Source organism: Callithrix jacchus, chromosome 11 (assembly GCF_049354715.1).
Source record: "Callithrix jacchus isolate 240 chromosome 11, calJac240_pri, whole genome shotgun sequence".
Lineage (NCBI taxonomy): Eukaryota > Metazoa > Chordata > Mammalia > Primates > Cebidae > Callithrix > Callithrix jacchus.
In genome coordinates, this window is record NC_133512.1 from 61,621,787 (window position 1) to 61,638,701 (window position 16,915).

Genomic DNA, 16,915 nt, shown 5'->3' on the forward strand with positions numbered 1-16,915 from the left:
AAAGGAAGAACATTTGTATGTACAGAGCTAGAATGAAAGTGTATTATGTTTCTCTGTAGTCTATAACATTAATTCAACTTCTTCTAATTTGTGGGAAATGAACGTTTCAACTAAAGTGAGGGAGAGAATTACGAAGACTCAGGTTTCTCTAAAATTCATCAGCAAAGGGCCTTAAAAGCTACAGACAACAGAGAAAAATCTGGTATCTAGAAAAGAGAGGAGGGGTGAAAAATCACAGATCTGTGGATTTCATCTGTTATGGACTGAATATATATGTGTCCCCAACATTCTCATATTGAAGCCCAAGCCCCCAGGGTGATTCTGTCTGGAGATAAGGCCTGTGAGGAGGTGATAAATATTAAGTGAGGTCATAAGGGTGACACCCTCATTCAGTATAGCTGTAGCCTTATAAGAAGAAGAGACAACCAGAGTTCTCACTCTCGCTCTGCCATATGAGAACAGTGAGATAGCAGCCGTCTGCAACTCAAGCAGAGAGCCCTTACCAGATGTCAACCCTGCTGGCACCCTGATCTTGAATTTTCAGTGCCTAGAACCGTGATAAAGCAAGTTTCTGTTGTTTAAGCAACCCAGTCTACAGTATTATGTTATGGTAGCCCAATCAGACTAAGACAGATCATAAAACATTAGGGTGGAGATGGAAATAGAGGTTTCAGAACACCTCAAAGGGAAAGTATCATATTTGCAATATAAAAGAGAAAGAAAGAATTTTATTTTCTTTTGAGACAGAGTCTCACTCTGTTGCCCCGGCTGGAGTGCAGTGGCAGGCCATTCAAGCGATTCTCCTGCCTCAGCCTCCTGAGTAGCTGGGATTACAGTCGCATGCCACCACATCTGGCTAATTTTTGTATTTTAGTAGAGATGAGGTTTCACCAAGTTGGCCAGGCTGGTCTCCAACTGCTGATCTCAGGTGATCCACCTGTCTCAGGCTCCCAAAGTGCTGAGATTACAGGCGTGAGCCACCACACCTGGCAAGAAATTTTTTAAAAAACAATTGTGGTTTTGACTTACTCAACATTTAGTTTAAAACATACAGTCGCCAACTTACATGTTTTTGACTTTATGATGCATTTATCGGGGTATTAAATACATTTTTGACTTATGGTATTTTTAATTTATGGTAAGTTTGTCAGGACATAGACCCATCATAAATCGAGGAACATCTGTACATATGTTTACTATCCTAGAGCTAAAAAATATAAAAATGAAATATAGAGACAAAGTGGGAGGAAAAAAGCTCTCAGCATAAACATTTCCATTTGCCACAACAAATAAAAGAAATACGTACTTGAGTAGTATCATTTTCTTCTGGCTCAATGAGATATGTGTGGTTCCCGTCATAGAACATCCCACTGCCAAGGACAAGAAAATAATTAGGCATGGTTATCGACTCTCACCCCAAAACAAGATCATTTTAAAATCAGCAGCAGCCAGAGGACCCATTTTGCTTCTCAATGCTCATTTCCCAGTCCCACCCATCACCTCCAGACATGCCACACACACTGCTGAGAGGGAAAGGTCCCTCCTTCTGATTCCTTATAAATAGTCACCTCATCCTCACCTGACCCCATGCTCAGGATTGCCATGCTGTAGCTGTTGCTCATTACTCCTCCTTCTAACACAGAATTCTAAGTTTTAATATGAAAAATCCACTTGGAGAGCTAGTAAAAACACAGGTCGTTCAGGATTCTTCTCAGATTTCTGGACTGGGACCCAGGAAACTGCATTTTTAAAAAGTCTCGGGTGATCCTGATGCAGGTTTTCAGGGACTTTACTGAGAATGACCTATCTAACATACACATGGAAGATGCTCTAGTAAGAAGAGCTAACACATTTGAACAACTTGCCACAAGCTAAATACTTTACACTCACATTTAATCTTTTCCACAAATCTACAAGGGAAGTACAATGACTATCCTTATTTTGCAGGTAAGGAAACAGAAGCCCAAAGAGATAAAGCAACTTACCAAATTATTTAACCAGCAAAAGCAGAAGCAGGAATATGGCCCAGACAGATGGGACCATAAACACCCCATTTGCAACCTGCTATCTACCTCCATTCATGCATTCATTTATTCAATCAACATGTGTTTACAGAGCACCTACAATGCATTGCTCTAAGTGCTGGGGAATACAATAGCAAACAAAACAGACCAATTAATTCTCTGTCTTTGTGGTGCTGATGAGTATTATAGGAAGGACATACAATAAATATATAAATATATTAGATAGTAATAAATTCTAGGGTAGAAAATAATCAGGTGAAGGGCAATAAATGGCACCAGAGGGCTGTGGGGGCCATACTAAGTGGGCACCTCCTAGGGCCTTAGCTTTGATTCTAAGAGAGGTGAAGAGTCACTGCAAGGTTCTAAGCAGAGGGGAAACACAGTCTTCCTTAAGTTTTAAAATGATCACACCAGCTTCTGTGTTACAATGGTTTTTAGCACAGAAGGATAGAAGCAGGGAATTTACTGCAATAATCCAGGTGAAAGAAGATGCTGGTTTAGAGCAAAGCAGTAATAATGGAGGTGGTGAGAACTGATCAAATTTGGGATATATTTTGAAAGCAGAACCAGCAGAATCTATTGTTGAATTTGAAACCGAGTATGTAAAAAAGAGAAGAGTTAGTGAAGACTCCAAGTTTTTACCTGAGCAAATGGAAAAATGGAGTAGCCATTTAAGAAGATAAAAAAGGATGTGATGGAGTAAGACTCTGTCTCAAAAAAAAGCAGGGGAGAGGACGGACACAGAAAGATCAGGATGCGCCTAGGGAAGCAGGGAGCTGAGAGAAGGATGCAAATCATTCAAGATTTCAATTTTGAGCTGGGCATGGTGCTCACATCTGGAATGCCAACACTTTGGAAGGCCACAGCGGGTGGATCACTTGAGGCTAGAAGTTTGAAACCAGCCTGGGCAACATAGTGAGAGGCGAGATGCTCTCTCTACAAAAAAAAATTTTTTTTAGTTAGCTGGGCCTGGTGATGCGCACCTGTAGTCCCAGCTACTTGGGAGGTTGAGGTAGGAGAATCACCTGAGCCCAAGAGTTCAAGGCTGCAGTGATTTATGATTGTGCCACTGTACTCCAGCCTGGGTGACAGAGCAAGACCCTGTGTCTCTTAAAAAAAAAAGTTCCATTTTGGACCTTGTAGGCTGGAGGTGGCTAGCAGGCATCTGAGAAATCCTCTGGAGAGCATTTAAATATGCAAATGGCCTCAACTCCTACTCAGACAGATTCTGATAAGCTGTTGCTTTTAGAAGAACATGATCCTTATACTAAGATCAGGCCCCTTATGATGTTAAAGAAACTTGTCTTATCATTCAGGCATCTGTGGGTAGCAAAGCTATGAGCTTCTGTAGTACCTTTTTAGTTTCTGGTGGAAATGACTATATGACAGCCAAGCTGCTAAACATAAACTAGTACTTGTCTTTCATTGACGCTTTAGTGAAATTGCTTGGCTTCCATGAGCTGTAATTATAATGTCCTCCAAGTCCTGCCTCTATCCAAATTCTTTCACTCCTGCTATAACATCTTCTACATGTCCTTCACTTCTATATATTCACAAAATGATTATTCTCATATCTGCACTGTTTTCAGCCACATGTACTTTCTGAATTTGGATGACATTCTACTTGGAACTTAAAGATAAACAGATGCAGTCTGTAAGATATTACCGACAATATGTGCCCAAGGAGTCAGAGAGGGAGCCTTTCAAAACAGTAGACCAAATATGGCAGGCAGCATCTCTCTACTCTTGCTGAGAACTGGCCAGAGCGATCCAGCAATTCCTATGAAACCATCACACTTTGCCAAAATTCATGTGGCAACACCAACAAAGTAGCAAGAAGATTATTTTGTTAAAAGAGTACTGAGTGTTATTTATCCTTATATTAGGGTAATGTCCAATGGGAAAGTCATTTCTTTTAATTGGATTTAAACATCATGTAGGCAATATAAAGACAGATTCTGACACTAACCTCAAAAACTCTAGATTGCTATAATGATAGCAATTCATTATTGCTATCATATGATTATTGATTTTATCATAGCAATATATCATTGATTATATAATGATAGCAATATATCATTATTATATCATGATAACAATATATCATTATGATTATATCATAATGATAGCAATATTTTTCATTATTAATTCCTTAATAATAAAAAAAAACATGTGTTTTATATGCTTTAAGGATTCAAATAGTTTTGTTTTTTATATAAATACTAATTTTTACATTGAGTCTATAACAGTCTATACTTGATAAAAATCTATAGCTAGGACCAAGTTGTCACAGATCAACTGAACTAAAATTTCAAAAAGCTGTATCAGAAAAAGATTTTCAAAGGAAAAAGCCATTCTTACAAATTTCCACAAGAGGGCAATAAATTCACACTTAACTCCATTATTTAAGGTTCCCATTGTTACAGGATTTTTGTCCTTAACACCAAACACACGAGCACCAAAACACTGCCTAACAGTCCTTTGAATCTGAACAAATGTGAGCTTGTAGGTTCTAAAGAATGAATGGTAAAGACAAATGAATCTGACTTTCCCTTCTTTATGTTATTCAACTGAATTTAATAAATCAAAAATGAAAAAAACCTCAATACGCACTTGGTAATTCATAAAGGATGAGTCATGGATGACAAAATACATCTCATATCTAAACCACTGTAATTGAGCTGACATACATTATTCAATATTTCATAACATCTCCCCAAAATATTTCTTCCAGAAATTTTTGTTCAGAAGGTAAAGCCAAGATGAGAAGTAATGATTACTAAATAACAAGATGGTAGAAGGGTATATTTATCCTGCATGCTCATAAATGCCTAAGAAAGCCTAAAATGGTCGTACGCAATTCTGACAATGTTCCAAGATACATAATAGGTTTTCTATTTTTATTTAGTTTTAAATTAAAACATTCCTAAAAGCAGAAGTACAATTTACTTAATTAAAATAATCCTGAAATCCCAGCACTTTGGGAAACTGAGATGGGCAGATCACCTCAGGTCAGGAGTTTGAGACCAAACTGGCCAAATGGCAAAACCCCATCCCTACTGAAAATTCAAAAATTAGCCAGGTACCTGTAATCCCAGCTACGCAGGAGGCTGAGGCACAAGAATCGCTTGAACCCAGGAGGTAGTGGTTGCAGTGAGCTAAGATCAAGCCACTGCACTCCAACCTGGTGACAGAGTGAGACTCCGTCTCAAAAGATAAGTAAGTAAAATAAAATAAAAAATAAAAAACAACCAAGGCAGAATTCTGAGTTCTATTTCTGATCCAGTTACTATACAAGCTCCTAAAAGTTATTTTTCAATCCTTCTTTACATAACTATAGTAGGATTAGTAGCAGGTATCATTCTTCTGTTCTCAGGTTCATTTATAGCCCTTAGAAGGAATAAATATCTTCTCTCTGATTCTCACAATATCGAGTCCATTTGGAAAACCACAAGGCAGACTGAAACAAGTACTAAGAAAGATGCTGACACTAAGACTTTGGATTGAGAGTTTAAGAGGGAGAGAGGGGAAAAATATCTCATTTTTTACATCACTCTTCCCTCCAATATACACTTGCTGTCACAAGTGTGGACAGGTCTCACTGTACTATTCCTAGGTGACAGATGTGCTTGTCTTCAGCTCATATGTAACAATTTTACTGCTGAAAAGGACTTCAATGTTTTTTTCCTAATAAAACAGAGATGGTCTGATATTAAGCATGGATTCCATGTTTGTAAAAATCTCTTTCTTCAAATAATTTATTTACAGTAGTCTTTTAGCACAAACAAGGAAATGGAAGTCTTCCATGCTCTCAGGCACATGGCCTCCTGTTTCTGGTTATTTAACTTATCCTTATATTCGTCTTTCCTTTCTGCCGAAAATGATTACTCCCAGATCCTGATCAGAGGTGTCACTCAGGCAGACTAGCTAGATTTCCTGGCTGTGTCCATTAGCTCTCTTTCCTAGATTTAAGATCTGTCGGTGTCATACTCTCCCTTGGATATGCTATTCCAGCCTACTGCACTCCACCATCCTCAGGTGGAATATCTCTGGAGCCCTCAGGTGCCACCTGTTCTTCAGGGACAATGCTTAGCTTGTATTTTTCCCGGTTTTTTTTTTTCTCTCTCTCAAAAAAAAGTGTGTATATATATATATAATGTTCCACATCAGGAAATTGGGCTAGACTTGGCCTCCCCATGAGACTGTGAGCTCCCAGGACTTGTGTTTCAATCGCCTTAATTTTCATAGGACTGGCACACAGGAGACACTCAGTAACTGCTTGTTAGATGAAAAGCCACATCTCTAATTGGCAACAAAAAAGAATTATCTTAAAGTTTCTCAACAAAAATTTAACAAAACTAAAGTGCTGGCTTGTTCTGTGCCAAAAAGTAAAAGCAAACAAGAAGGAAATGAAATTATTTAGTTAAAAGAGAATGCTGAGGAATGACACTGTAGCTTTATAAGGGTTATAAAACAAGTAAGAAACAACCACCTGTGCATCATCATTATCGACAGGATGGAGGAAGTGGATGTATTCCCATGTTAAACATCAACGAACATTATTGGATAGTGAAGGTTATGAGAAAGGAAGCAAGGCCCTGAGGAAGGATGAACTTTGTTCCTTGGAGATCTCTGAGAAATGACAGACCCTCCCACAAATTTGCTATGAGTTAGGTGGGATTCTGGCTGAGAAAAAGGGCAAAGGCATATGAGCTCTTAGGTCACCAGCAGCTTTTTCTCTTTGTGTAAGAAGTCGAGTCACCAGCAGCCTTATCTCTTTGCGTAAGTTTCATTTACCAAAATTTGTATTATTTGATGAAAATATAAAAACTAATATCAAAAAGTAGGAGTGTATCAAGGGGCTAAGCATCCACAGAAACAGACACTGAAGTTAACCCAAACCACTCCTGTCTAAATTTATATGAAATTAGAGATATACTTCAAATATCATTTTAAGGTATCATTGTGAAATTCCAAAGCCTCTGTTTTCTGCAACTCTAATTTTATTTAATTTTTTTTTGAGATGGAGTCTAGCATCTTCTTAGTGTATATTTCTTGTCCTTTTTTCTTGACAATATATATTTTTTCTTTCTTTTGCAAAATGTAGAACTTATCTTTTCTTTTTTTTTTGGAGTCTGAGTCTCACTGTATCCCACAGGCTGGAGTGCAATGGCGTGATCTCAGCTCACTGCAATCTCTCCACCTTCCAGGTTCAAGTGATTCTACTTCCTCAGCCTCCCAAGTAGCTGGGATTACAGGCATCTGCCACCATGCCTGGCTAATTTCTGTATTTTTAGTATAGACAGGGTTTCACCATGTTGGCCGGGCCCTCAGGTGATCTGCCTACCTCAACCCTCCAAAGTGCTGGGATTACAGGTATGAGCCACTGCACCCGGCCATTTGCAACTCTAATTGAAAAATCTGCTTGGTTTATAAAACACAAAAGAGAAACAAATCAGATCCATCACTGATATAAAATTATTTCTTGACACGAAATAGGGATGTCCACTATAGTACATTCATAATAAAGAAAATAAATTATTGAAAAAATAAACAGTACAAATAACTTTTTGAACACTTACTGAAGTCCATGGCATGTTGACAATGCAACAAATGAGTCAGGATTTCCTCGGATATGGCCCTGGTAGTAACAGTGCTCTCCTCCCTGAAAACAGAAATAAAGAACGTATGCCTTTGCATCACAAGGAGAATCAGCTGCTTCACTTCATAGGAGTTTCTACTCACAATGCACTTCCATCCACATCTAGAGCTCTGTATGGCATTTCATTATGCAGATGAGCATTATTAAACCATTTCTAACGGAATTATTCATAAACACTCTGAGTGAGCTGGCTCCAAATCAAAAGACAGGGAAATAAAAGTTGACTTAACCTTTCTTTTATGTAGGTAATATTAGAGAAACAAAGAAAGAGATATTGAAATACATATGTGGAGTCAGGCACAGTGGCTTGTGTCAATAATTTCAATGCTTCCAGAGGTGAAGCAGGAGTAACACTTAAGGCCAGAAGTTCAAGACCAGCCTGGGCAACACAGCAAGAACCTGTCTCTACAAAAAAATTTTTAAGTTAGCTGGATATGGTGGCATGTACCTGTAGTCCTAGCTACTTGGGAGGCAGAGGCAGGAGGACCATTTGAGCCCAGGAGTTCGAAGCTGCAGTGAGCTGTGATGCCACTGCACTCCAGCCTGGACAAAAAGAGTGAAAACTCTGTCTCAAAAGAAAAAAGGAAAAAAAAGACAAGAAAAGAAAGGGAATACATATGCGGCCCTTGCACCAAAGTTTAATCATCTGTCTTTTTAGTTATAAGAAACTCAACCATGGTCCGGTGCAGTGGCTCACACCTGTAGTCCTAGCACCTTGGGAGGCTAAGGTGGGTGGATCACTTGAGGTCAGGAGTTTGAGACCAGCCGGGCCAACATGGTGAAACCCTGTCTCTACTAAAAACACAAAAATTAGTCACGTATGGTGGTGTGCACCTGTAACCCCAGTTACTCGGGAGGCTGAGGCAGGAGAATCACTTGAACCTTGGAAGTGGAGGTTTCAGTGAGCCGAGATGGCACCACTGTACTCCAGCCTGGGTGACAGAGTGAGAACTGTCTCAAAAAAATAAGAGAGAAAAAGAAACTCAACCATGAGCAGCAGCAAAGCAATGCTCTTTCACACAAAGCTAAGTAAAAATGGGTATAAATGATTTGAGAGTCACTAAATTATACTGATGGAGGAAATGCTTGTTTTTACAATGTTTATATCAAAACTTGACCACCAGATAACAAGTTCATACCATTCTTTTCTCAAAACACCAATGGCTTTAGTGGTAAGCAGTTTATGGGGAGGGTTTTAAATTGTGAAGTTTCTCTTAGCATCCAATTGCATTAACAAAATTCTACTAAGAGAGATTCATTTATTTGGATTAACCGTGCCTGGAAAAGTTAGGTGTAAATCCTCTGCCATCTTAGGATGTCACCTTTAAATACTTACTACTCAGAGTGCAGTTCAGAGACCAGCAGCATTGACATCACTAGGAGCTCATTAAAAATACAGAATCTCAGGCTCCACCCCAGACCTACTGTATGAGAATCTACACTTCACAAGTCCATACTTGATTCATATGCACATTAAAGTTTGAGAAGCTCTTCTCTAAATGACCTCTTCCCATTCTCTCACTGATCTATTTCTTCAGTAGCTGAAAGCTTCTAATTAAATTGACTCACTGAGATATGAAAGAGTGAAACAGAAAGGACTGATAGGATGGGTGGTTTCAAGAGGCAAATGTTACCTACTTCACAGTAAGACTTAAGGACTAACACTATTTAAAATGTTCAGAGTTTCACAAATGGAGGAGAGAGAAGAGGATGACCTGGAGATGTAACAGGCTGAAGATATTTTCTTCATCAAAAATCCAAGGAAAGCAGCCTGGACCAAGACTACTGATCCTTGTGAGATAATCCCACAGAAGCTGGTAACTCTCAGCATTGGAGGGTGGTGGTGGAGAGCAGTTTAAATACACAATGCAATGCATGACCTCAAACCACCTCCAAATTCCCAGGGGAGCCACTGACCATCATGAACTGAGGGCTGTGATTGCATTTAATGGAGAAGATAGGGTGGTACTTCACATCTGGTTCGTACAGGGACTGGAACCCAGAAAGCCACAGAGACTTGGAGGCTGAAACAAGTCCTTGACACTAGAACATGGGGCACTGAATTCATGTAGAGGGCTGTAATATTCTACTATAGGGGTGAACTATAATTCATTTACACAGTCCTGTACTAACAGACATTTAGATAATCTACTTTTTTGCTGTCATAATGTTGCAACAAATATCCCTTCATATATTTCTGGGCATTCTATCAGTATATATGCAGGAGAGAGTACTAGCGTAGATGTTAACATTATGAGCTATTGGCTCCTTCCCTTACCTGTTGTGTAATCTTAAATTACAAAGACTGCCCCTGCATCAGTTTTCTCATCTGTCAATTGGAGAAAATTATCTCATAGGGCTGTTATGAGGATTAAATTAGCTAATAGACATAAATGGTTGAGAGTAATGCTTGGCCCATAAGAAGTACCCAACAAATGTTTGCTGATATTTTAATTACTGTGTCTATTAGTGTTCCTACTCAATTTACATACACAATTACATTAAATCTTCATATCAATCCTACAAAGAAATATTCTTATTCCTATTCTATATAGGAACCACAATCTGAGATTGTGGCTGTCTACCTGGGAAGTTGCCAAATAGGGATGAAAACTTTATGTGAATTTAAGGCCTGTGTCCTTTCCCCTACCGTAAACTTCGAACCTGTGAGTTATGCAAGGCAAATCTAAACTTTCCCCTAGGCTGGTTTATTCTTCTATTCTGTTGTGTGGTATTCTACTTTCTGAGTAGGGTTAAGGGTAAATTTAACCAAAGTTAGAAAAGTGTGTGTTGGGCTGTTAGACTGGTGAATGATCCACAGATTAGATTCTGAGTTTATGAGAGGACATTATTGCTTAGATGCCCCTGACTTCCTGGATACATCTGATTGGATCAGAGATCAACACTCTAGCTTTGTGTTGGCCAGACATTAAGGTCAACAGTGAGGAGATGACCTGATAAAGACAGAACTCTGTCTATAAGTGTTTCCCTATATTGGAGAGTGACTAACCAAATCAGACCCTCTCCTCTTAGAAGTCTAAGACTCATAGTGAACAGTAACACATAAAGATAGGAGAAACAAAGATAAACAAAGAGAAGTAGAAACAAAAATAACTCTTGAGATTTATGGTATCAGACTAGAAAACAATGGCAAATGATAGTCATGAGAATATATGTCAGTGTCAACGCATACTATTTTCTAAATTACTAAAGTTTTCTTCAAAAACATAACTCTGGAAACATGTCACATTAAATCATAAGAAGGAAAAATAATTTATTTTTTAAAAACACTCCTCCATTATATTGGGGAGAGTTATACAGATGATTCAATAATGGAAAACAATCTTTCACTAATGTCTGATTTGAAAAAATAGGAGTCAAGCCAAAAACAGCATATGATCAGGACCCATCTGCACAAAAGCCTAATGTGGCAAATGAAGCAAAGACTCAATATGGCTGAATCATTATCAAGTGTTTCCATGACACTTCGGCAGAGGCATAAACACCAGGGGGAAAAAATCTCAGTTTGCATTACTACAGTTCAAATCTTGAGGTCTCAACTGGTGGCATATGTAATTATTAGAAATCATGGTGAAAGTTTATTTTTGTGCTCTAGTATTTTTCAGGGATAAGTAATCATAAGTCAATAATTATTTAAACTAAAAAGTAATGAAGTTTTTATTTGTTTAAACATGCTTAGAAATCTTTCTTAGTCCAAGAGATAGTCTTAATGTTAAAGCGCTTCCTGAATTTATATAAACCGAATTATTAAATTTAATATAAATAAATTTAATATTTTTATTTTATAAATTATTTTATCCATTATTTTAAAGTAATACACGTGGTGCAAAAATTCTAAGAATTGAGAGGGTACATAGTGAAGAATAAAAATACTCACTTCACATATACTATTCTAGCTGTAGTTACCCTCTAAATGGTAGGCATTTTCAACACAGTTTGTGTACCATGTCAAGTCTATGAATATTCAAGTAGATGTATATATACACACATACTCATATCATTTTCAGTTCACAAACAGTTTATACTAAGTACACTGCACTGTTCAGTTACTTGACTTTTTTTTTCTTAGGGTAAGCTTGGCATCCTTCTACATCAATACTGAATTTTTTCAATGACAGCATACTATTCCACTATAGGGGTGAACTATAATTCATTTAAACAGTCCTGTACTAAAGGACATTTAGATAATCTCCTTTTTTGCTGTCATAATGTTACAACAAACATCCTTTTATATATTTCTGTGCATTTCTATCAGTATATCTGCAGGATAGCGTACTAGGCATGAACCTGGGAGGTCACAGATCAGGTGTATTTTAAATATTAATAGCTAATGGGACCAATGTAATTGTATTTCTTTGCACTTATATGTTTTAGAATATGCACTGTATTTGAAAATCATAAACTGCATTTTACTTAATTACCTATTTCAGTAAAGACCACTAACAAACCAACCTTCTCAAATCTTATCAATTATAAAGGCTCTCTATGTCTTACATACCACAAGTCGTGTACCCTATATCAAGATCCTCAAAGGAAACTAGACTTTGACAGCTCTAAAATGGGCCGGGACCACCTCCTCCAAATGGCTTTCTCAAATTCCCTTCTCATAATTTACTTCTGGCCAACCCCTCCTTCTCTGAATTTTCCTAGTATTTTTCAACTGTACTACAATCTCTTCCTACCTCAATGCCTGTTTCTGTCTTACTTCTCCAGTAGACTATTGTCTCCTTTCAGAGAAGCACATTTGCCTGATTTACGTTCATATACCCACACGTGCTACTGGGGAGAAAACCTCCCTGAATATCCAATTCCTCACAAATAAACTAGAGATACATCTACCCCAGCTGTCTCATAAGGATATGCAGGAGATTCCATGAGATAACAATGTAAAGTACCCCCATAAAGTGCTATATAAATGGTGAGAGAGGTAGTCAAGCAATATTTAGGGATGCTACAGTGTCCCAGGAGCTGTGATTCTCATACTTCGTTAAGAATAGCAACTCAAGGCATTGACTTACAACGCAGATACTGTCTCTCACCCAGAGGGTTTGTGCAGGGAGTGCTAAGGTGAGACCTAAGAATCTGCATTGTAACAAGTACTCCACATTTTCCTTATTCCAGGAATATGCTAGCGGAGGTTCTCAACCTTGGTTGCATTTCAAAATCACCTGGGGGTTTTTAAAATTCTAATGCCCATAACTTACTTCCAACCAACTAAATCACAATTTCTGGAGACAGGACCAGGCAACAGCATCTTTTAATATGCTCCAAATGACTGAATACAAATTCAGTGCTTGAGAACCCTTGTACAAGAAAAATACTCCTCAAAATGGTGGTTCCCAAAACTGACCTGCAGAAGTACCATGGTAGGCTTTCTAAACCAACTGATGTCCAGGCCTTCCCTCAGACCTGCTGAATCAGAATCTCTAAAGAGATAGGGCCCCTCGTTTCTTATAGTTGTAAAATGTTCCTCTACATTATTTTGATCATCACATCTGGAATTGTTAACTCTAAAAATATTCAATACCAAACTCCCCATGCAAAGGATACAGAAAGATCTTTCAGAGAATGGAAGTATCTACCATATCCTGGACATCCTGTTTAGTGAATTATGTGATAGGTCATGATGACTGATGAGGTGAATACTATTTTCCCTCTTTTACAAGTGAAAACCATAGACTGAGAGAGGTCACACCCAGGTGTGCCTGCTACAAAATCAAGTTATTAACGCCAGTGGTTTTCAAAGATTGGTTTTCAGACCAATAGCAGGATGTGGAGAAATAGGAATAGTTTTACACTGTTGGTGAGAGTGTAAACTACTTCAACCATTGTGGAAGACAGTGTGGCAATTTCTCAAGGACCTAGAAATAGAAATACCATTTGACCCAGCAATCCCATTACTGGGTATATATCCAAAGGATTACAAATCATTCTATTATAAAGACACATGCACATATATGTTCATAGTGGCACCGTTTACAATAGCAAAGACCTGGAACCAACCCAAATGCCCATCGATGATAGACTGGACAAGGAAAATGTGGCACATATACACGATGGAATACTATGCAGCCATAAAAAACAATGAGTTTGTGTCCTTTGCAGGATCATGGATGAATTTGGAAACCATCATTCTCAGCAAACTGACACAAGAACAGAAAATCAAACACTGCATGTTCTCACTCATAGGCAGGTGTTGAACAATGAGAACACATGGACACAGGGAGGGGAGCATTGCACACTGGGGTCTGTTGGGGGTGCCGAAAGAGGGACAGCAGGGGCGGGGGCAGTGGAGAGGTCGGGGCGGTGAGGAGGTCAGAGGGGGGCAATAACATGGGGAGAAATGCCAGATGAGGTGATGGGGGGATGGAGGCAGCAAACCACATTTTAATGTGTGTACCTGTGCAACAATCTTGCATGATCTGCACATGTACCCCAGAACCTTAAGTACAATTAAAAAAAAAAAAGAAATGCAAATTTCTCAAGCCTCACTATAGACTTCCTCAGAAGCTCAAGGATGAGGCCTACTCACCTGTGATTCAGCCAGACCTTCAGGTGATTTCACAGCACTCTAAAGTTTGAGAACAACTGCGTTATACTACTCCTGTTTCTGACTCTGAAGCTCCTTACCGCTGAGCTCACTGAAATCTTACACTGGTTCCTGAGCTGACCCTTCCTGACACAGAAAGAACATACTCCACTCTGTTTCTGGTTCCCCAAAAAGCAACTGGCTTTATCAGACACATAATGGAAGGTGACAGGTAAGCTAAGAATATTAAGGAAGAGCAGAGCTGTTTTTTGTTGGTGCTGGTCATAGGATACGATGCAGAATGCTTTGGCCTGGATCAAAGAGGCTAGAAAAATCAAAGTTCCAGTTTGCCTCAGACAAAGGGTTTCCCAGGATACTGGCATTTCAGTGCTACTTTTGTGAAAGTCACAGGCAGATAGGAATGGTTTGATCATGCTAAAAGGGTTAGGGCCAGTGTAGGCACCTCCAAATCAAAACACCTGCCCCTGCAACTCTTGTTCTCCTACTCTGTTCACTGCGTCATAGCCTTCTGCCTATCCATGGGCACTTGTCCTAGAACCAGCCTTCTGCCATGCAGTTTGGGAAGCTCATGCCAGTCACCCTCTTCCACAAGTGGGACCCTTCCTCACCCTGCTCTAGCACAGTAGCTGCCAACCTTGGCAGCATATTAGGAACATGTGGGAAGTTGTTTTTAAAAAATACACAGCCTCACCCCATACGAACTGTATCAGAATCTCCAGACGGTGGGACCTGCGTATTTTAAAAGTCTGCCCAGATGATTCCAGTATGCTACCATCGTTAAGAACCTCTGCTCTAGCTGATACCACCTTGCAGAACGTAAGGTCTTCCCTTGAACCCTACTGCATCCTAGATACCCTGAGATGTTTACACTGTCCTGACACATTGGTGGCTGCAGTCTGTTCTACCAGGTGCTTGCCTACCAAAACCACATTTCTTTCCTGGTCTCAACTCCCTCTTGATTGGCATCAACGTTAAGAACCTGCATTCCTCCAATCCTCACTCCACCTTCCCAATTGTAAGTCTCCTTGGGAGGCTGCACATGGTGGCTTACACCTGTAATCCCAGAACTTTGGAAGGCTGAGGAGGAAGGTTTGCTTGAGTTCAAGACAAGTCTTAGCAACATAGTGAGACCCCCAACTCTAATACTAGATAGATGATAGATGATTGATAGATTAGATAGATAGATAGATAGATAGATAGATAGATAGATAGTCTCCTTAGGGCCAGCTGCATAATGGAAATTCTTAGAAAAGCTAAATTTTATGTTAAAGAAGATCCACCAACCTATCCCAATTAAAACTCATAATCTGTGATTGTGCAGAATCAGACTGGATTCATAGAAAGGACATAAGCTAAATATCTTTTCAGGTACAGAGTATAATGGTATCTGATTCTAAAGGCTAAGAAAAGTGAAAAGATTATTTCCTCTCGTTTTATAGTAAATTAAAATTAAGTAAAGCTATCATGTGGTTCCCAAATGCCAATGATCCACAAATCTATACTAATGCTTCTCAAAAAACTTTACTAGTCCCTGTCAAAAAGATAAAAATAAGTATAGTGCACTTATTTTTTCATAAAGCTGAATGTATTTAATTTTTTAAAAACTGTCCTTTGTTCTATGTTTACCTCCTTATCTTTATTATTCAAATTATCAATTATTTTCCTTTTATAAATAAACTTTTATTTTGGAATAATTCTGATATACAGAAAAATTGCAAAGATGGTATAGAGAATTATAGTATATCTGTCACCCAGTTTTTCCCATCATTAACATCTTATATTTCTTTAGTATATTTGTCAAATTCAAGAAACAAACATTGGTATATTACCATTTACTACACTCTGAACATTTAGATTTCACCAGTTTTTCCTTTAACTTCCTCTTGCTATTCGAGGATCCAATCCAGAGTACCATATTGCATTAGTGGTTAGATTCATTTTTTTTTATTGGTAGCAACTGTAAATAGTTTTTAGATGTTTTGAGATGGTTGTTTTCATATATGGCAAAACAGAAGAAATGGCAACACTATGTTGATCCTCAAAATTCATTTTCTTGGTATATGGAACTATGAAATACAAAAATTTAAGACCAAGAAAACAAATGAATACTTCCTAGACTTTAACTTAGCATTATAGGTCTTCAAAAGCCTTAAAAACAAAACTATTCTTACATCATCAGGCTTAATTTAAATGATTAAAATGTAATATTTAATGTGACCTATGGAAATGAATTCTGAAAGATTACTCAGTAATATTTCACTATAATAAATATCTAGAACCCCTTATTGCCTGAGATTCTTCTGGACTATCCTTTCAATGATGTTTGTATGGGAAACAGCTTGGGAAGATGGAGACCATCTCCCTCCAAAGCAAGGAGCAGGCATATTTACTTCCCACTATAAAAGATTCAGGTTTCCTAAATTCACAACTTCTTTGTTGTAATACAACGCACTATGTGCTCGGGTGTCACCTGGCTCTTTCCGCTATTACCCTCTGGGAATTAAGGCTCAAGACACCAGTGTAAGAAAATATTGCTATTCTGGCTATTGCCAATGCCAGAGTAATAAAGTCCTTTGTCTCTGACCCAGGAGTCTCCTGCTTTCTGCCAGCATAGATAAAACTGCAGCAAGCTGGGCCGGGCGCGGTGGCTCAAGCCTG

At 38.5% G+C, this 16,915-nt stretch overlaps 1 protein-coding gene across 37 annotated transcripts in view; it reads right to left on the minus strand.

The window, feature by feature from the left end:
- ADAM22 (ADAM metallopeptidase domain 22) overlaps window positions 1-16,915 on the minus strand; it is a 279,921-nt gene that overhangs the window by 96,475 nt on the left and 166,531 nt on the right. For all 37 annotated transcript variants that reach the window (XM_078342932.1, XM_054237345.2, XM_017975383.5 and 34 more), the window contains 2 exons: window positions 7,607-7,689; window positions 1,307-1,370 (listed from right to left, as the gene is read on the minus strand). In XM_078342932.1, coding sequence (XP_078199058.1) covers window positions 1,307-1,370; window positions 7,607-7,689 — 147 coding nt within the window. The remainder of the gene's footprint in view (window positions 1-1,306; window positions 1,371-7,606; window positions 7,690-16,915) is intronic.